The sequence below is a fragment of the Paramisgurnus dabryanus genome, chromosome 17 (assembly GCF_030506205.2).
Source record: "Paramisgurnus dabryanus chromosome 17, PD_genome_1.1, whole genome shotgun sequence".
NCBI lineage: Eukaryota > Metazoa > Chordata > Actinopteri > Cypriniformes > Cobitidae > Paramisgurnus > Paramisgurnus dabryanus.
The window spans coordinates 29,198,192-29,220,298 of record NC_133353.1 but is presented as its reverse complement, the minus strand read 5'-3'; the positions used below and the strand labels follow the sequence as shown (position 1 = coordinate 29,220,298).

The 22,107-nt window shown below is 34.8% G+C and overlaps 3 protein-coding genes across 3 annotated transcripts; 1 reads left to right on the top strand and 2 right to left on the bottom strand.

The window, feature by feature from the left end:
- Window positions 1-36: 36 nt before the first annotated feature.
- Window positions 37-11,539, bottom strand: pomt2 (protein-O-mannosyltransferase 2). Its single transcript, XM_065288379.2, has 21 exons — window positions 11,054-11,539; window positions 10,852-10,936; window positions 10,621-10,725; window positions 9,877-9,985; window positions 9,688-9,796; window positions 9,441-9,600; window positions 8,237-8,343; window positions 8,069-8,151; window positions 7,831-7,940; window positions 7,497-7,563; window positions 7,345-7,405; window positions 7,177-7,255; window positions 4,780-4,931; window positions 3,823-3,914; window positions 3,667-3,743; window positions 3,458-3,529; window positions 3,315-3,374; window positions 3,126-3,231; window positions 2,891-3,031; window positions 1,298-1,409; window positions 37-705 (listed from the first exon to the last, which is right to left on the bottom strand). The coding sequence occupies exons 1-21, from the start codon at window positions 11,350-11,352 to the stop codon at window positions 600-602; spliced, it is 2,292 nt and encodes a 763-aa protein (XP_065144451.2). The 5' UTR covers window positions 11,353-11,539; the 3' UTR covers window positions 37-599.
- A 2,219-nt stretch (window positions 11,540-13,758) lies between these two features.
- dtd2 (D-aminoacyl-tRNA deacylase 2) lies at window positions 13,759-14,812 on the bottom strand. Its single transcript, XM_065288382.2, has 3 exons — window positions 14,491-14,812; window positions 14,348-14,417; window positions 13,759-14,236 (listed from the first exon to the last, which is right to left on the bottom strand). Exons 1-3 carry the CDS (start codon window positions 14,608-14,610, stop codon window positions 13,914-13,916), a joined length of 513 nt encoding a protein of 170 aa, XP_065144454.2. The 5' UTR covers window positions 14,611-14,812; the 3' UTR covers window positions 13,759-13,913.
- A 47-nt stretch (window positions 14,813-14,859) lies between these two features.
- On the top strand, window positions 14,860-19,443 carry nubpl (nucleotide binding protein-like). Its single transcript, XM_065288381.2, has 11 exons — window positions 14,860-15,192; window positions 15,381-15,519; window positions 15,632-15,666; window positions 16,169-16,259; window positions 16,343-16,382; window positions 17,095-17,185; window positions 17,654-17,747; window positions 18,180-18,265; window positions 18,351-18,471; window positions 18,880-18,962; window positions 19,187-19,443. Exons 1-11 carry the CDS (start codon window positions 15,079-15,081, stop codon window positions 19,247-19,249), a joined length of 957 nt encoding a protein of 318 aa, XP_065144453.2. The 5' UTR covers window positions 14,860-15,078; the 3' UTR covers window positions 19,250-19,443.
- Window positions 19,444-22,107: the final 2,664 nt, after the last annotated feature.

Below are 22,107 nucleotides of genomic sequence, written 5' to 3'. Positions count from 1 at the left end.
TAGCGTTGTCAAAATAAGTCATACCAACCAAAGAAACCTATTCTGAACAAACTTTAATGTGTTGATTGTGATCTTAAAAAGGTCAAATTAATGTTTTATCAAGAATAACATGTAAAACTGGTTAAAGAGGGTAAACACTTTCTGTAAGCAACCCATACATTGTTCAGTAATACACTTAACAGTCTCTAAATCTGAAAACTAGTAGGCACTTTATTGCTTCTTCAATTTATTTCAATCCACCTACAGCAGTAAAATCAGTAATCCAACTGTACTGTACCAGTAAATACTACAGAAAACAATAACTTTCCTAACATGAAAGTAAATATTTTCATTCAACACTGACAAGACCAAATAAGCACTCAGAACACACATTTATAAAATAGGTTTATCATACATCACGCTTTAAAAATAAGGTGTGTGTAATGAATGTAAACCATCACTACAAAGAGAAACACTGATAGAATCTAAATTCTTAAGAAAATAAAATTCTTTGTGCAAGAAACGTGTCTGTCTCCACATATCAGTCAGTTGTGTGTAGCAACAGAAACGGGTTATTACTGAACTAGTGCTTTATCAGGCCCAAAGCATTTTGAAATGGTCTAAAAATCCCAGGATTCCAGCCACCGGAGACCTGCCATTGAGGAGGCGGGGTCGTGTGCCAGCAGTCCCGTCATACCATAGGAGAGAGGGTGGAAGAGGTAAAAGCTAAAACAGGATAGAAAGTGAATTTTATTAGTTGTCGCATACACCATATTGTATAAAGCAGTGGTTCTCAAACTGGGGTCCGGGGCCCCCAGGGGGGCCGCAAGATGGTGCCAGGGGGGCCCCAGTTTTATGACATTTTATAAAATAAATTAATTTATCATAAATTCTGTGCAATTAAACCTAAAAAAATAAGGCTACTAACCAACAGCAATACTTTCTATCATTTAATATGTTTCGTTTAATTAAAAGTTGAGTTTTAGAACAGTTTTTTGTCATACATTTTCTTTGGGGGGCCGCAAAGGAATGCGTCGTACACAAGGGGGGCCGCACGCTAAAAAAGTTTGAGAACCACTGGTATAAAGAATACTTTAAAGTCTGTGTAAAGTCAAATCAGTGAATTGTTTCTAAACACATTATAAACTTTATAAATGTATTGCTGAAAAACATTACAAAGACTGTATAGTACTGAATTACTAAATTTAGTAAATTTTTCTGTGGTGTGACAAACTGATAACACATAGAACTTAACACAGACTTTAATGACTTCAAAAAGAAATTAGGGAAAGATTAAAAAAGCATAATTCAGCCTTACCTGTAGATGACCCCTAAAATGAGTACCAATTGACCTCCCCTCAAAATATATTTGGCTATTGATGGACTAAAGATGATGTCAAAATTCTTCAGAAAAATGTCCAGGGTAATACCTTAAATGAAGAAAGCATTTAAATGTGAAAATTAGAAGCTATTATTTAACAAATAGGGTATGTGCTAAGTAACAATGTTTTTGTAAAGTATTTTTAATTAAGACTAAAGTAAACATTGTATAAAAATGTAAATGTAAGCTGAGTGCCTACTGAGTGTTATAAAATACCTCTACCTATACTATCACCCAGGACACTTTGATATATTTAGGGGTTTACTGTAGCTTAACTGGTAGACCATTACTTTAGCATGTCACAGATCATGGGTTTATTACTCAGGGAACACACACACACCGATAAAATAAATACCTTGTAATGCACTGCAAGTCTGCCAAATGCATTTAATGTAATATTTAATATAATATGTGGTCAAATATTGGAGAGCTTACATGCAAAACCACAAAATGCTATTAAAAATGAGATAATCGGTACGTATTATATGTTCATCAAATACTTCCGCATCAATTCCGCTTTATCCAGGACCTTCAGAAAGAAAACCTTCAGTTTTATCGATTTTTCGGCAAGCTTCTCAAAATACATGGAAGATGAATGTAAAACGACCATAAAAACGATCACATTGGTCCCTTGTTAGTTCTTGGACCTAAATAGAGCACCCCCTAATGGGGCATACACCAAACGCGAGTTCAACGATTTGCGCGAGTAGATCACATACAAAGTCAATGCAAAGACGGCATCAGACTTGTCCACGCGCGGGGCGATGCGAATTCTGCGAATTGGGCGGCGCAATTGCCGCAAAAACATGCGCTATTCGCTTCAAACACGCCTTCGCGCAAGTTGAAAATATTCAACTCAAGCGAAAAATTTGCATGACACAAATTTAAATCCTGCAAGTAATTTATGCTACGTATACAAAAAACGTGGGGCATCACGTTACTCGCAACAGATTACTTGCGGGATTTAACTAATTTTTCGCTTAAGGTCAATATTTTCAACTTGGGCGAAGACACGTTTGAGGCGGATATCGCGTCATTTGCTTAGGCCCGCGCGAGGACACATCTGATCGGGTCTTTGCATCGACTTTGTATGTTATCTACTTGCACAAATCATTGAACTCGCGTTTGGTGTGTATGCCCCATTAAAGTGAGCAACGCGATGCTACGCGTTTGGTGTGTACGTAGCATAATGTTGTGGTCCAGTTTCTTCTTTTTAACATTTCTGACTTTACTGCAATGTTTTTTGTTGCATATTTACTGATTTTGCAATGTTTTGTCAAAATAAGTACATTTTATTTTTAGAAGTGGAGGTTTTTGCTAAAAAGCTTGCATGCACTTAGAGAGTTTTGCAGCAAAAGACAGTCAAATTTGTTAAAGACCAAAGAAACAACTAAAGTGATATTTGTGAAAATAAGGCATTTCAATTACGAGCCTGATAAAAATGCTCATTTACAAAAAAAAACATGTCAGACGTACTTAGAGGGTTTTCCATCTGAGCTCTTTATATGCTGAAATATTTTGCCTTAATACCTGTAAGCATACTGCTGAAAAGCATTGCAGGAAAGTAATGGTGATAGTACAGTATGCGACCCATGATGTAAAAAGGGAGGTAGTGTAATATCCAACCCAGAAACAGCATACCACCACCCTCCTTTAGTATGCGATAATGTGCTGAAAAAAACACAGATCATCCATTTTAGACCATCATGACTTCATTTGATCATTGTTTGATTGGGTCGTCTCAAGAGCAACATAATCTGCTTACCTTTCTGATTTTCCTGCAGGTTCATTCCTCTCTGTACTGCCACTGAGGTCACTGTTACCATGACAACAAATAAACCCAGACTGAATAGGTTAAACCACCAGATTATCTGAAAGACAAACCTAAGATTTAGCATCGAGTGTACAGGTGATCGAATGAAAACGGCACACATATAAAGAAAGATGCACTCACTGGGTTTCCCAGGAGATAAACGCGGTATTCCGTCTCATTCACTCCCGAAAACCTCAAACCCTAAATACCAGGATAATCATAAGATGTATCTGAACATACATTTATGCCTGTTCATTATGGGTAAAAGATTTTATGCAACGCACCTGAAAGTTGATGGGCCAGTGCCACGGCTTTGAATTCATCTCATTGTCCTTGGGTTTCAACCCACTATTTCCCTATGCAAAAATAAAAACGTACATATTAAAAAATATATAATACATTTGAATGCTTTTAAATTTAATATTGAAAGTTTTTTAAATAATAATTTAATATTTTTTTAAAGGGCACATTTCCTTTTTGAGGAAAATCTTACCCTGATCATTACAATATGAGACTCCCACAAAATCTCCAGGAAAGTGGGTTTAAGTACTGACAGACTGATGTTGGGCACTGCAGATAAACATTTACACATTAGCACAAAATGATCCAGCAAATGGCTTATTTCTATCCATACGTGATTTTGATGTACATTTAGGGTTGATGTGATCCTCGATGGTCCACTGCGAGTTGGGAGTCACTTTGACATAAGGACTACATGTGACCTCAAGTTGCTCAAACGCCCTATAAGAAGCAGTTCAAAAGTTTTTTCTCACATTTTTATTAGTCAAGATTTTAACACGTATAATCAGAATCTATAATTTTCAACAATCTAAAACGATAGTAATTATTTAAAGCAGGGGTTCTCAAAGTGGGGTCCCTTGGTGGTCTTCAATACTTATCCAGGGGGTCCGTGAACTAATTATAATATATAAATTATATAATTGTTTTGTATTATTAAGAAGGGAATATTTACATCAAAGAACCATGTCAGTCTTGCTACTATTGATTTTATGATACTCTTGAGTCCAACGGTAATTTGAACAAAACGGTAGGAATATGCTTAGCAATTATTAGAATTTTAAGAGGGTCCTTGGAAATGTTTGTCTCCTGTAAGTGTCCATGGTCCCAAAAAGTTTGAGAACCCCTGACTTAAAGGAAAAATTCACCCAAAAATGAAAACTTTGTCATCATTTACTCACTCTCATGTCTTTTAAATCAATGTATTTTGGGTCATTGAAGCTTAAAGGGTTTTTGGTTACTATGGGAGTTGATGGTGAGCACCTCAGTCACCATCCACTAGTAGCCAGAAAACCCAAAACAACACTTTTTAAAATTATGTTGTTGGGTTCTGAAGAACAAAAAAAAGACATTGAGGCTCAAACGACATTAGGGTGAGTAAATACTGAATTTTTATGGTGAGCTATTCCTTTTTAACAACATGTATGAAATAACAAAAATGTCAAAACTCTTCAAAATAGCCACCCTTTGCCTAGAGTACAGCTTTGAATACTCCTTGCATTCTCCCAACTATTTATTACTTGTGCTGTAAATACATTACGCGCTACAGATCCCAGACCAGGCTGGGAGTGATTTTGACAGAACACACCATTTGGGGAGAGTCTTTCCAGAGGAGCAGAGCACACAGCCAGTGGAGTGATGGAGAAAACGTACTTTACTACGCAGGACCTTTACCGGATCTCCCTTTTTACCTCCAACCACCTCCACCTGCCACAAGTCATTAAGATCTCCAGTCCCATTCTGAAAATTATAAACACTGTGTTTGAAATATGTAGCGCAAAAGATGCTGGAATAAATACGGAAACACAATAAGGAAGAACGTTCAGATATTATGTACTGTAATGTATGTGTGTTGTATGAGATCATTGTTATAATGTAGCTTCTATATCAACATTAAAGACGGAGGGCACAAAGTTTGAAAAACGGTTTGTAAAAGGGAGTTGGCCCCATAGATATGTATATAAAGGCTAGATGGCTCGTCCGCGCTGATGGCCAATTGAGTGGAACGTCCGCATTTTGGCGGCCATCTTAGGACAGGGCGCTCGCTCACTCGTAGCATTGAGTTTTAATGATGCAGGTACTTTTAAATGACCATAACTTGCTTAATTTTTTACCGATTTTCAAACGGATTGGTTTGTTATAAACGTCAAAGATGTACCTATGACACTGAATACGTATACTAAAAATAAATAAAAAATTCATGAAACATGTTAAAGCATCCAGAATTATAGCCACGTTAATAACGTTTGTAAAAAACCAAACCGTTTGTAAATCCGTCAAGAATTCAGCAAGTTACGAGCATTTTAGTTGGCGTATGTCACTCACCTTCCGTCCACAGCAGCAGGGAGCAGCACTATGGCAGCACTGACCTAAGATGGCCGCCAAGTGACGACACAGCTGACTCCGCCTTGAGCCATCTAGCCTTTATATACATATCTATGGTTGGCCCACTATCAAAACACACTTGTAGCCAATCAGCAGTAAGGGGCGTGTCTACTAACCAACATCCTTGCGGGGTTGCGTATGTGTGGGGCGGGACTATGAAAAGAAGGTTCAGATTCTATTGGGGTGGGGCGTGTTTGTTTAAATTATTTCAAATATCAACATTGGCTTTCAAACATTGTGCAACTCCGCCTTTAAATGGCGGTTTCCCGAACAGGGCTTATCCTAGTCCCAGACTAAAATGCATGTTTGATCTGCCTTAATTCAAAAACATCTTGCCCTGACATATTTTAACATATATCAGTGCGTTTGTTTTGTCTCAAGATGCACACCAGTATTGTTTTTTTTTTTAAGGTTTGTTTGTAAAAACTACTTAAATGTCCCAATACATCGAAGGCCTAGTCCTGGCTTAACCTAAACCCTGTCTGTGAAACTGCCCCAAATGTTGTGACTATGCCTTTGAAAACCAATCTTAAAAGGAATATTCCATTTTCTTAAAAGAAAAATCCAGATAATTTACTCACCACCATGTTGATGTCTTTCTTTGTTCAGTCGAGAAGAAATTATGTTTTTTGAGGAAAACATTCCATGATTTTACTAATTTTAATGGACTTTAATAGAGCCCAACATTTAATACTTAACTCAACACTGATGTCAACGGAGTTTCAAAGGACTCTAAACGATCCCAAACGAGGCATAAGGGTCTTATCTAGCAAAACGATTGTCATTTTTGACAATAAAAATAACAAATATACACTTTTAAAGCACAACTTCTCGTTTAAATCCGGTCGTGATGCGCCAACGTGACCCCACGCAATACGTCATGACGTCAAGAGGTCACAGAGAACGAACGCGAAACTCCGCCCCAGTGTTTACAAGTGTTGAGAACGAGGACCGTTAATACGTTGTTGTATGTCAACTGATACTAATTAATGTCTTTGTGTCAGTTTATTGTTTACAAGGGTCAGCAAATATGCGTTTTATATATGTAACACGTGACCTCCCTACGTCACTACGCATTTACGTTAGGTCGCGCTGGACCGGATTTAGACGAGAAGTTGTGCTTTAAAAGTACATATTTCTTATTTTTATTGTCAAAAATGACAATCGTTTTGCTAGATAAGACCCTTATGCCTCGTTTGGGATCGTTTAGAGTCCTTTGAAACTCCGTTGACATCAGTGTTGAGTTAAGTATTAAATGTTGGGCTCTATTAAAGTCCATTAAAATGAGAAAAATCCTGCAATGTTTTTCTCAAAAAACATAATTTCTTCTCGATTGAACAAAGAAAGACATCAACAATTTGGATGACATGGTGGTGAGTAAATTATCTGGATTTTTCTTTTAAGAAAATGGAATATTCCTTTAAGTAATTTAAAAAACATCTTGAATATTGACTGAGTAAGGCCACATCAAATATTTAAATCGATGTGAAATCAAATTTTGATGCTCTAAATCTCATAATTAGATTATAAGACTTCAGCCTGGATTTCAAAGACAGGGTCACATTGGTAAACATTCATAGAGAAATCCAGCAGTACTTACAATACCGTAACCTGTAACCTGCTGATGTTTTTTGGTCAGTGGAGCTTTGTGGGAATGACTGTGAAGATTCCTGGTAGTTCTGATGAAGAGAAATAGTAGTGTACTCACCATTCAAACAATATTTTAGATCATTATTCATTATTACAAAACAAAATAAATGACGCTTACTCTTTGTGTTCCAGTGTAATGATGTCCCCATGTCGAACAAGCACTGGAGTTCCTGTGTAATCTTAGCATAACACGGCTATGATTGACATCTGTCTATTATGCATGCATAGAAGAGTAAACTATTATAAATTTGTACAAAGATCTTTTCTCACCATAAGAGTTGTCAGGCCTCTTTACCGACCACAGGTTGTTAAAATCTTTGTGCATATAGCCTGTCACCTAATAAGGGTTGATTAAGACAAAAACTCATTTGAATAACTGCGATCCTGTCTGTGAAATCCACGCTGAAGTCTAAATCTAATAATGAGATTACCAGCATCAAAGTTTGATTTTACTTTGACTTCAATCTTTGTCAGTATTAAAGCTATCAATGTTTATTTTCACAGACATATATATGCCACACAATTGGAGACATTTAAAACATGTTTTAACACTTTTCTAGCTGTACAGTATGAGATTTAATCGAGAAGATGAAATGAAGCTAACCTGCTGCTGTGGAGCTCCAAATCCCTCTGGGTAAAGATGCCAGTGAGAGTGCAGATAACCTCCAGCTATTCGCATATTCTTCAATGTTATGACAGAGCCATATGCCAAATCTGTGTGCAGATAGGAGTGAAAACCATATTGATGGACACATAAATAGTGATTTTACTACCAAGATTCCTTTGTATCAAGATTTTAACAGTAAAAATGGCAAAATAATCTAGCTTAAATTGGCACTTACACTCTGGCATGGAGGCGTTGTGAAGATTGTTTCCAATTAAGCGGGACTGGAAAGCTGAGCTGAAGAAACCGTCTCCAGGTCCACTGTGTAAGGACAAAAAGTGGCTTTAGTTTATTTATTTTTTTGGCTCCCTGAATTATTATAATTTCAACATCGCACCAAACATACCTTTTGCTTAAGACGATAAAGTGAACAGCAAATATTGTGGCATAAAGGAACAGCGGGAGTATTATCAAGCCAAAAACACGAGCTAATAAGTGCTTCCCAAACCCCACCTGATGAAAAGCAACGAAAAGTTTGCATTCAAAATACACAGACTACCAAAATTCAGACTGCAAAATTACTGTGTACTATAAAAATGTCCCCCTGGACCACAAAACCAGTCATAAATCGCATGGGTATATTTGTAGCAAGTAAACAATACACTGTATGGGTCAATATTACCTTTTTTAATGCTAAAAATCATTGGAATATTACGTATAGATATTTTGTAAATTTCCTACTGTAAATATATAAAAAATGTATTTGTCATCAGCAATATGTGTTGCCAAGGACTTCATTTGGACTGTAAAGGCAATTTTCTCAATATTTAGATTTTTGCACCCTCAGATTCCAGATCATGGCCGAAAATTTCCCTATCCAATCAGCTTGATTAGCTTTCAAATGATGTATAAATCTTAACTTAAAGCGCAACTATTTCATTGCTAAAAACAACGTTATTTTCTGTATTTGGAATAATACAATATGTCCGCGTAGGTTTGGTTAAAAAAAACAGATTATTTTCCACATTCCGTACATTTTTAGCTCCATATTTTCCCTATCTTCCTGTAACACACTGATTTTTTACAAAACTCATTGATTTGAAAAGCTCTGTGTCCCTGATTGGTCAGCTAATCTGTACATTGTGATTGGCCTGAATACCTCTGAAGTCAGCCGGAAATGTGACGCTCCTTACCATGTTTGAAAGATTCGGTGACAATGCACTGCTAACAGGAGTAAACTTTCAGGCTGAGTCCGAAGCAGGAGGAATTATGATAATGTCGGTCTTGTCTATGTCATAAATCCCAGGAAGTTGCCTACAATCCGTGTGTTTGTTGTAGTCCAAGAAAAAAGATTTACGTTGGAGACGATAACTCGCATCATCTTTTACTTTGGGGTATGTACCTACTTGCATATCATTAACATGTACTAATACACACTTATATACCAAAGGAAATGTAAAATCGTGAATCGGACCATAGTTGCTCTTTAAAAAAATAAACTGACCCTTATGACTGGTTTAGTGGTCCAGGGACAAACATTTGCTCTAGAGAAAATGTATGGGAACACTGATATATGTTTAAAAAATTTAAAATATGTTACTTATTCATACCAAAGACAAACTGAGGTCACCAAGTAACATCCAGAGATCCGAAACAGTGTTGATTCCCACCAGAAGAATGACAAACAGTCCCACAAACTTGACCCCCAGAGATCCAGAAAGACAGACCCCCGTCAGAAGCAGCCACAACCACCAAGAGAAGCTGAAAGGCCTGAAGACAACAATGTTAATGTGCATCTCAACACATGAAGTACCCAAACCGTAAAACAACATACAGAGATGCTTTATGTTCCTCTACCTGAAGCTCTGTGTGTTAAATCTGACCATGCACAGAACAGAGCCCATGATGAAAAACATCAAAATGGGATCCAGAAGTATGTACTGAGAAATGGTGATGCAGCCAGTGTCTGTAAAAAAACAAAAATGTTTTAATTCATGATGTTCTCCAACTAGCATTGCCATTGTTGATAATCACTACCACACTTACCAAAGATAAGCAAACAGGCCACAATAAGAGCAGCTGACGTAGAGTTGGACAACTCCAGGACGGTAAGGAAGGCAAAAGGAGGCAGACACGAACCGAGAGCTGCACAAAACTGGACATAGAGGAAGGAAATCAAAGAATTCACACCACAACAAACAACAGATCATTTACATTTGTCCAAAACACTTTTTACTTTTTGTGAACCTGCCTGAATATCCTTTTATTAGGAGCATTTAACTTTGTTTTCAAATCAATCTTTTACATGACTTTACTCAGTGAATATTAAAGGCGGGGTGCACGTTTTTTGAGAAACAAACGCTTTGGAAAAGGGAGTCATGCAATGTTCCAAAACACACTTGTAGCCAATCAGCAGTAAGGGGCGTGTCTACTAACCAACATCATTGCCTGGGTTGCATATGTGTGGGGCGGGTCTATCAAATTCTTTTGGGGTAGGGGCGTGTTTGTTGATTTCAAATGTCAACATCAGCTTTCAGAGATCGTGCACCCTGCCTTTAAAGATATTATTATCTTTAATTTATATTTACACAGAATGTTCTTTATATCATGATTTTATGTAGAAATCACGAACAAAATTACTAAATTTTACTATGTGTGTTTCCTGGGGATCAAACCCATGACTTCTGGCTAACGCATCCTAAAGCAACGAACAATATATGACAGATCAGCAATGATAGTTAAGCATTTCTTTTGACAAGAATCAATAAAATAATAAAAATAAAGGTTTACCCCTCTCATTCCGAGGTAATTGTGGTGCTCGTATTTGTCCCCTGGTTTTATGAAAGGAAAGGTGCCATCATAGCCTGTTAGGTATCCAACAAGACCAATCAGCATCTATGCCAGTAAACAGGAAAAAAAGTATTGTTAAAAGTCAGACAGAAAAGACATCAACTAGGCAAACATTGACAAAATATTTTAGATTGTATTGCAGACAGCAGGAGGTCCAGAACGAATCCATACCTTTCCAAGTGGTGGATGGACATCAAAGAAAAATGTGCGATTGATGTAATAGCTTCCCATTTTCCCAAAATGAGTCTCATCCCAACTGTAATGTATTTGTTTATTGATTAAGTATTGATATCACTTTTCCCACATGAAAAATACTATAGTAAACTTTAGTAAAATATGTATACTACACTGTGTATACGGATCTAATACTCACCATACATGTGCAGGTTCGTCGATCTTGTAAAAGCGTGTACATACTGACAGCACAACCACCACGACCATAATGTACACATGACTGCAGGGAGATCTGAGACGTTCTTCTTGTCTTTTATTTGTCCCATTTGAAGCCAGTCTATTGGTGGGATCATTTGTTTTGGATTTATCACAGACTCCAGAATGGGGTTGCAGTGGTTTGGTTTGGGTAAGCCGCTTACCGCTCTCGTTTAGCTTGCATTTTTGTCTATTTCTTACTACTGTGTCTCGTGTGCAATGCTCCTTCAGACTGTCTTCCATTGGCAGACTTCTGGATGAAAGCAATGAATCATTTATCCGCGGTAAGGATATTTGACTTCAGTTAAATATCTCCTATAGGGTCCTTACAAACTGATAGTATTCACATGGTGCTAAAAGAAAAACCTATCTTGTTCATGTTCACTGATGTAAAGCTTGTTCTCCAGTGTTTTTTTTTTTCTGGTTTGTGGGTTTGAGAAGGGAAAATATGGGGAATGTTTGCACTTAACTGCCACCTACCGGACAGGAGAAGGACTATGGGCGCGCAATATGTACAGTACATTTATGACTCTCTTTGTTTATCAGCCAATAAGAAAGCTGCTAAAACTTCTTTGTTGCTCAAAGAAATTATGGTTTCTTTATAATTTACTTCCTGACTTTCTGAAGATGATTTTTTATGTATTGCCAATGTTATTTATTTCTAATTATTTGTATTTTTTTTGCACTTGTTTCTATGAATGTTTTGTGAATTTTTTTTTTCATTTGCTTTTGGTGGACTATCCCTTATCCATGCCTTGCTTTATTTTGAGTTTGTTGTCTATTAATTTTTGTGCTTAATAATGTATCCCCTGTGCCTTTTGTTCAATAATAAAAAAACAAACATGAACAGTACATTGTTGTAAAATCTAATGTGCGACTGTCAAAAATGAAGGAAATCTTAGGAGAATAAGGGAAATCTATGCGAGAATAAAGGAAAATAAACATCCCAAAATAATAGTGAACTGGACATACATCAAAGGAATCGGGAGAGATTTAAAAGAGGTTAAAGCTATTAAAAATCAGTAAAGTATTTTTACCAATAATAAAATACCCATGAAAAAATGTGGTATATATAATGGAATACCAAGTAAACAAATTGCACAAGGGTGCTGAGGATTAATTTAACAGTAGACCTACACTAATTCATCTCTATACAATTGAAATGCAGGATATCCTAATACCTTGTGCTCTATTATATATATATATAACTTATTTATTATATACTTTTCTGTTTTCTTTACTCATGTAAAACTGCTCTGAAACCATGTGACACTGTAAACCACTAAATAAATAAATATGATTTGAATCCTTATGTGTATGCAATCAATGCATATGTTTATAGCATTTGTATAGTGCATTCATGGGGCAGTTTCCCGCACAGGGATTAGACTAGTTGTCCAAACTGAAAACAACTTGCACTGACATATCTTAAAATACATCAATGCCATTTGTTTTGCCTCCAAATGCCCACAAGTAATGTTTTTAGTAAGCCATTTTTGATAAAACTAGTTATATTTTCTAATTAAACTAGTCCTGGCTTAAGCTAATCTCTATCAGAGAAACCACCCCTAAGTGTAAGAATACTGTACAATATGCATTACACTGTAAAAAAAATTTTTGCACTTACATTTTTTTGTTAAATCAACTAGGATATACAAGTCATTTCAATGATCTTGACTAGTGATGAGTTGCTGTAACTTATTAAATCAAGTTGAATTTGCTTAAATTATGTCAACTTTATTTTATAAGTTACAGTAACTCATCACTATAATCAATACAGTTGAAATATTTGAGTGTTTTTTACAGTGTATTTAAACTTAGTTTTAATTAAATTTCTGTTTAAAATTTAGATTTAGTCTTAGTTCAAAATAGGTACTGTAAAAAAATGTTTTTTTTTTACATTTGCTGTAATTTTGCAGCTGGTTGCCAGTAACTTACTGTAGAAAATAAAGACTGAAAATATTTCAAGTTCATTTAACTTTGAACAGTGATCACATATATGGTCAAAACCCTAGACCTACAGAGTTAATATTAGTAACTCAGAGGAACATATTGGTACCAAAGTGTGCATATTAGTACATATTGGTACCAAATGTACATATATCTGCCATTTTTCCTGACAACGTAGTTTCTATAGTACCTATTTCAGCTGGTTAGCTACATGTAACCTATCCTCCAACTCATACAGCAGTATAGGTTCTTTGTCACTTCCAGTTTTCTAGAGGAAGACAGGCTCATAAATTTATGCTGTATAAATTGAATGTGTAGCACCATTGACCTGTGAGACACAACATTTTGGTAAAAATTACTTGTATCCTCTGAAATCAAATAGACCAGTCAACATTTGAAGTGTATCAAAAAAGTTAATCAAAGTTGTCCTAAGACAAGAACAGGTATTATAAAAAATTAATACATTTAATCTTTTCTGAAAGATTTTGATCCACTTCAAATGTTGACTAGTGTCTATTATGAACTATATTAAGCATTTACTTACATACATTTAGTTAATAATGAATCTGTCTTTTGCACTTTATTAACACAATACTTTAATATTTTAATACTACATTATAAGCAAAATCAACTTGATCATTACATTACTTAAATGAATGTAAGACAAAAATAACAGGATAGGAAACTCATCAAGATAAACCATACATCACAGACCCACTTTCAGGCTTTTGCTTTAAATACATTTTATTCAGAAGTGAAACTGTAAATGTGCAACAGTTTATCATTTTAGATCCATAGGTCCATGCACACTGATCACACTACTAATTCAGTGAATAAGCATGTAAACGTCATTCTCAAAATTCTATTAGATGAGTATAAGGACCATTTGTATCCAACTTCAGAACCTGTCTGTTCCCATACGTTCCATGTTTGACTTCTATGACAGTTTCACTTTTCTTGCAAGCAAAGAGTTCACTTTGACACTGAGACACAAAGCTGCCATAGAGCTTCAGCCCTTCATCTTTACCAATGTTACCATGGTACTGCATCCCCCTTCCTTTTGGTTTCCCCCCAAGTGTGGCCTGGGGTACAATGAGAACACTGCCAGGTAGTTCAAGGACGGAGGTATATTTTCCGGTGGCCGTCTCACAAAGCTTCATGTTTAGTAATGTTGTCACTGAGAGGAAAACAATCATAACCCATATCATAACCATATGCAGCATGCATGCATACATACAGTGTATTATTTGTATTGCATAAATGACACAAAAGCAACAAAACAACATACCCATTTTGGGGATTATATCTTCAGTGGCACCTTTGAAAAAGCAGATGTAGATCACCATTCCCCTATTGATCTGGATAATTAGAAATACACATCATTAAATCATTTCATTTATTCATTAAACTTTGACATATAATTTCCGATACCTCAACCCATTCAGCATCAGTCTCTGCGTCTGGAGGTTTAACCTGGAGTCTTGCATGTAGACACTGCTGGAGAACAACTCGTGCTTTAATGCCATTATCGTTTTTATCGGCCATTGTCATAAATTAAACCGCAAGTTTTAGCAACTGTCATTCATTTAGGAGATAAAAGTTACGGTTTATTATCAGAAATTAAAATATGTGTATTTGTCACGATCTAACTTCGATATGAAAAGACAAAGGTTTCCTTTCCTTAATAATATTTTGGTATATATATTACAACCTTTTTAAAATGAACTATGGCACGAGCTTAATCGTTTCCGCGTGAGAATCAGAACGCAAACATTTACGTCATCAAAAAGCGACAACAGGGCGCACGCAACCTGGATTATTACAGGCGATTGTTTATGTCCCTCATGTGACATTGCACTGTATTTGTCTTCTGTGATATGTTATTTTGTAGAAACTGTAATTCATTGTGTCGAGTGAGCACTTGACAGTTTCAAAGTAACGTTATCACATGGAAACCACACCGCTGTATGTATTTGTTGAGCTCCACAGTCAGTGGCCAATCTAGAAGATTTTTAAAAGATGGTTAAATTATACGACAGCTACAGAAATTCTTTGCAAATATATAAATTTGCATCAGATAATATCTGCAGATACCTTTCACCGGCCCGAAATAAAAATGAAGTCCGTTTTAAGGTGAGTAAATTCTGCTATAGTAGATGTCAATGTCAATGCAAATACATGTATGATTCTTGTTGGTATCATTAATATCTAAGTGTTTCACTATTTTAATATTTATACAAAGATCATAATCACTTATGTTAGGTATAGTTTATTTGTGGAGTTTAAGGTCCCATATAATAACCCATCCTTATTCTGTTTAGACTTCAGGTGCAGGTTTACAGGAGAGACAGAGGCAGCTCATGGCACGAGGTTTGCCAAAACTGAAGCCCATAGCTGGAGTCAAAGAGGTCATTGTTGTTGCATCAGGGAAAGGAGGAGTGGGAAAGTCCACAACAGCAGGTCTGTTTTCTTTTTGGTTCCCCAGATCTTGTTTAAGACCTCTAATGTACTTGATTTAAAAAATATATATATATAAAAAATGTTAATCTGAGATGCTTTCATTTCTTCACAGTCAATCTTGCTCTTGGACTTATGGCTAATGATCAGGTAACAGACATCCCAGTCTTAAAGGGGTCATCAATTGGCATTTTTCTTATCATTTTGTGCTGTTCTCTGTGGTTCACTAATAGCATTAGAATGGGTTTTACTTAAAACTTATCATAATTATTAACTATTTGGCTTTCTTCTGCCCCGTTTTTGAGCCTTTATTTTAAAACAGTAGTTTTTTGGGGTTGTAATTATAATATTCTCCTGCATTACTATGACATAATAGTCACACACTTTTCAAAACGATTCATTTTCTGTCTTTGGTTTAAATTAAAGGTGTTTTCGAAATAACAAGGATGTGTTACGTTTTGAAATGTGCAGAATATTTTTATAGACCTCTTAACTGTCAAAAGATCAAGGAGAATTTGAATGATCATTTCACGACCCCTTTAATCACTCCATTTACATCATGAATTGAATCACATCTGTACAGATTTGCCTTCAATTGAATTATTGCTTTCTGATTGGCTGTCTGCTTCACCACTGTTTTACTGTCAAGTAGAGTAAATCAGTGGGGCTTTTAGATGCTGATGTCTATGGACCATCAATTCCAAAGTTAATGAACCTGAAAGGAAACCCTGAATTAACCGACAGTAAGTGTTTGAGTATTCTCAACTTACTGCTTTTTAAATGATAATATACAGTATGTTCGATAATGCAGATTCCTTATTTTCAGACAACTTAATAAGACCCCTTGTGAATTTTGGAATTCCTTGGTAAGTACATGGTTGAGTTATAGTTGTAGTGCAATTTTATCATGAAATGGTCATTGTAATATGTGACCCTGGACCACAAACCCAGTCATAATGGTCAATTTTTGTTTTTTTTAAATTGAGATTTATTAAGCTGAATAAATAAGCTTTCCATAGTTGTATGATTTGTTAGATATGGCAATGTTTGGCTGAGATACAACAATTTGAAAATCTGGAATCTGAGTGTGCAAAAAAACTAAAAATATTGAGAAAATTGACTTTAAAGTTGTCCAAATAAGGTCCTTAGCAACACATACTAATGATAAATAATTTTTATATATATATATATATATAGAGAGAGAGAGAGAGAGAGAGAGAGAGAGAGAGAAGGAAATTTAGTAAATATCTTCATGGAGCATGATCTTTACTTAATATCCTAATGATTTTTGTTTTGTGGTCCAGGGTCACATGTTAATTGATAATGGTTAATCATTGAAAAAATTATTTTCAGTTAATCAAATGCATAACCATTACTTCTTTTTTTAATATATATAATCATTTACATACATTTAACCCTCAAACATTTATTCTCACCTCTATTATCATCATCAACTTAATTATAACTTGTTATATTATATTCTTGTATTGTGGCTAGCATGCAAATGATTTTGATGTAGCACCTTTAGCTTGTCTTTTCTTGTTCAGCATTATTTTTTGCCTGTCCTGTCCTCTACAGTATGTCAATGGGCTTTCTGGTTGAAGAGGTTGCACCTATTATATGGAGGGGTCTGATGGTGATGTCAGCTATTGAGAAACTCCTTAGGCAGGTGTGTAGTGTGGATTTTAAAAATGTTACAGAATACAGCCACAGAAAAAAATAAGAGACCACTCCAGGTTTCCTTTAATCATAATTTCTAGATGTGTTACAACCATTTCTGTCCAGTGTTTGTCAGGTTCTGTCAGGTTTCCTTTAATCATCATTTCTAGATGTGTTACAACCATTTCTGTCCAGAGTTATTCCATAAAATGTATAGTTCTGAAATTTTCCTAAAATACATGTTAAAACATCAGCATTTTGTTATTGAGTAATGAATTTGAACTTGTTTTCTCTTTATTAGGAACTCGAAATGTTGTCGGTAGTTGGCAGAATGAAACAAAAATTATCATTTTACTTAAACACATACCTATAAATAGTACATTTAGAAAAATTTAAAAAAAATGTATAGTCCAGTTTCCTTTTTTCATGTTGTTTTTATTATATTAATGTCATTACAACAATAACTTTTTCCATGTAGGTAGATTGGGGACATCTAGATTACCTTGTGATTGATATGCCACCAGGAACTGGAGATGTCCAACTGTCTATTACTCAAAATATACCGATAGCAGGTAAGACATGAATGTTAAGGTTAATTTATTCCAATCAGGAGACATATTACATGATCTTAAATATTACTGGTGAAATTAATTATTTTAAAAGTATGCTTTTTGTGGATTAAACATACATGGATACATAAGGGCGGTTTACTGGACCGGGTTTAGGTTTATCCAGGACTAGGCCTAATATTAATATTAGTCCATTTAAGAAGTTTTTACAAACGTACCTTACAAAAAACACTACAGGTGTGCATCTTAAGACAAAACAATGTCAATGAAATATGTTCAAATTAAACAGGACAAGGTGTTTTTAAATTGAAGCAGCTTAAACATGCATTTTAGTCTGGGACTTGGATAAACCCTGTCCGGGAAACCGTTCCATAGTTCCTAACACAAACTCTCCAACACCGTATATGTAAAATTGCTTGCTTTTATTTTTTTCAGGTGCAGTAATAGTCTCCACTCCTCAAGACATCGCTTTGCTCGATGCACGTAGAGGTGCCGAGATGTTCCGAAAAGTTAACGTTCCGGTAAATAATTTGAAATTTGTCCTTTTAATTACCTAACAGGGTTTGAACATACATAGATTTATGTATTATTATTTTATTTTTTTAGGTATTGGGCCTGGTTCAAAATATGAGTGTTTTCCAGTGCCCCAAATGCAACCATCAAACACATATTTTTGGCTCAGATGGGGCTAAAAAGCTGGCTCAAACTCTCGAAGTTGAGATGCTTGGTAGGTCATTCTTACACTGGTATTCCTTCAATAAACTTAACAGTGAATGATAGTTGTAGCATACATTTGACTTTTGAGGCAAATAAGTATGAAATTGAGCAAAATGGTAAAACATTAAGGGGACAGGGTTTAGGACTAGTCCCACACTACAATGCATGTTTAAGATGTCTTAATTGAAAACTTCTTGCGCTGATATATCTTAAAATATATCAGTGCCATTGTTTTATCTATAGATGCACACCAGTAATGTTTTTGGCAAGGTATGTTTGTGGTCCTAATACAACTGCGGCTTATCCTGAAATAATCTAAAAGCTGTCCTGGAAACCGCTCTGAAAATGTGTGTATCCAGATCTGATTTATCTTTATTGGTCTTTTTGAAGTCACTGTTGTAATTTATTCTTGCTGCAGGAGACATTCCTCTTCATCTTAACATTAGAGAGACATCAGACAAGGGACAACCTGTGGTGGTGTCTTCCCCAGATAGCCCAGAGGTAAGAGAACCTCTGTACTTCTGTCTTGCCTTTCATTCTTTTCCATCATGGGTAGGTATGGTAAAAGCCTATTCATAAGGTGTCACAGATCTTTGAAAGATTTGCATATCATGCTAGTAGAACCTGAATCAAAAGGTTTCCAGTGCATTTCCAGCTTAAGTACAGTTTGCCGTTAAAGCAAAAGTGGGAACATGGGAGTTTACTGAGACATTTTGACTTTGCAGGCTCTGGCTTACAGAAACGTCGCAGCAGCAGTGATCCGACGACTGGCGGAGCTTTCAAGATGAATGACCTCCAGATTAAATGTAGTTTAAAATGATCAGTATTCAGATCCAAATCATTTTCACATCAGTATGTATGCTGTTCATATGCACAGTACAGAAATGTATTTATGTTCTATATTTGAATCAACATGCTGTTCCTGTTATAATTGTATGTATCAACATGCAGTTCATGTTATTAAAACCATCTTATAAAATAATTTTGAGTTCATTCATAAACATCAAATGGATTTAGCTGTTTAAGAAATTAACAGCATGTCACTGAACTACCCATTTTAAACTATGGAAAGCAGCAAAGGCCAACCACTATTATCTCCACCATTTTAGTTTCTTAATGATTTATTTACTACTGTATTTTTTGAATGATGATGTGAACTAATTATTATATGCAAAATGTAACACATAAGCCATAGTTTTAATGATAAATTAATTAAATTGGTTAATGTTTAATGAAAATGTATTTTTTAAGTTCTTCAAATTTGTTTGCAATACACATTTCAGCACTCTGGACAGCGACTGAGAAACAATCTGCAAATCAGACAGAGGTGCAAAAATAACCCCATCAGATGTTTCCTATTATCTAGCATACGTTTATTGATTTACAACTCAATAATGCAAAGTTAAAGTAAGTTTACATTCAAAAAGTTAAGCTCAATGTTATAATAAGTAAAATACACATTAAACATATGCAGAATTTTTGTCAAATCAGCATGTATTTTTATGTTACTGCAATAACTTAAAAATTTAGTGAAACGATTTTTAATAAGTTATGTCAACTATTCACAGGTCAAAACGTAAAATAGAATTGACTTGCAAAACCAAAGTTTTTATTTTTTACAGTGTATGGTTACATATAATGCAGTAAATTAGTGTAATCTAAATCAACTAGATTGTGTTAACCCAACTGAACTAATTGAACAGGAATACAATAATTTGTGGGTAAAAACTTTCTTTAGTTTTTTAGTTTTCTTTTTTATTACTACACAGATTAATAGGTATTTTAGTAGAATCTGTTGAATTTAGCCATCTTTGTTGCATTACATGTTAATTGTGACAATTTTAAAATGTAACAAATTATTTTTTGTGTTCTTTTTCCAAAGTTTGCATGCCTGTGACTCAAAATATGTATTTATGAATATCTTAATATCCTTTTTATTAATGTTCTTAACAAACTTCTTTTGGTATCTACCTTTATACTGCCCCATATTAAACAATGCAAGATATATGAGATAAGAGAAAGTTAAAGGTTGTTTGCTTTTGAAAATAAATAAATAATTAATTAATTAATCAAGTTAATAAAGTATATTTTGTTGCTTTGGCCACCCAGTGGACAGCATTCGATATAACAATAAAACTCATCAAGTAGTATTTAAAGGCAGGGTCTAACATGTGTTATTACTAATAAACATAACAAGTTTTGAGTCCTTTTGAGTAAAAGCTCTTTTTTAAAAAGGTTTTTGGTTTAAAACCCATGCCGCTTTTTTAACCTCTTATTCCTAACCCCCATTTTCCAATCATGAAAAAGACTTTATATTGTGATAAATTCTGAAAGAAGACACTTGAAACTTTATTTTCAGATATTAAGATTTCAAATAATTTTATAGTGGTATAGTATAGTATTATAAAAGTATAGTGGAATTGAAATGTTGTGCACAAAACATTTTTCTATTTCATAAAAATAGATGTCCCATAGCAGCCTTGAAAATCAATGGTCTTAAAGCCACAAGTCTAACAAAGTTATTTTGAAATTTTGAAATTGATATAATATAAAATGTGGCTTTAGTAAGCTTTTATCTTAATCATGGCACATTTCCAAAAATGGCCACTGGGCTCCTCCAAATCGTCACCTGCTTGATTGTGTAGTACAATAAAGTAAAAAATCTTTATAAATCATTATTTACATGTGATTATTACCTAGAGTATGTATCTACAAAACTTTATTTATTAGATTAAAATATTGTATACACATTTGACAAAAATGCATTTTTACTAAAATACTGTAAACTAGTACATAGTCATTATGAAGCCTTTAAAAATGAAAACTCTTTACATTGTGCTACCAAGTGTTTTACAGACTTAAGTGTAGCTAAAGTGTTCAAAAGTATTTGGTAGACGATCAGACAGTAATAGGTAATAGGGTTGCAAAATTTCGGGTATTTTCAAGGCTGGAAACTTCCCATGGGAATTAATAAGAATTTGTAGGAATTAACTGGGAATTTAGAAATATTGCAGAATAACAGGGAACTTAAATGTAGTGTCAAAAATCTTGCAGCATAATTTTGTTTAAAACAACCAGATTTAATGCAATTTTGGTTGAATTTCTATACCTTGCACATTCCTCAGTCACATGCACACATCATAATGCTTACTGAAGGGCCACTGAGGCCACACCCCCCGCATGCAATTGTATTTTTCCCTAGCATGCACAGATAATTTCTTGAATCCGGCACATGAAGTAATGTCAAAATGTCAATCTTTGCATGTATTCATGTAAAATACATACATTGGTGCTGTGTGTTCATAGTAGAATGATTTTTGAAGGGGTTTTGATCAAATAAATCCAGGCTTGATGAACATAAGTATCAGGATTCTTCAAAAATTGTATTACCTTGCATGCATGTCTGCTTATGACAAAAAAAATTATTTATGTTTATGATATAGTTTATATAAATTTCCCTAAATTTTTAAATAATTCCCAAATTTCTCTTAAGTTTACAATTTGGAATATTTCCAAAATCCCCCAGATAAAGTTGGAAAGTTTCGGAAATCTAGTGAAAATTTACCAGAAACTTCCCACCCCTTTGCAACCCTAGGCAGTAATCCAGATACTACATCAAGGTAAAATAGGCAATTTCTTTTCATTA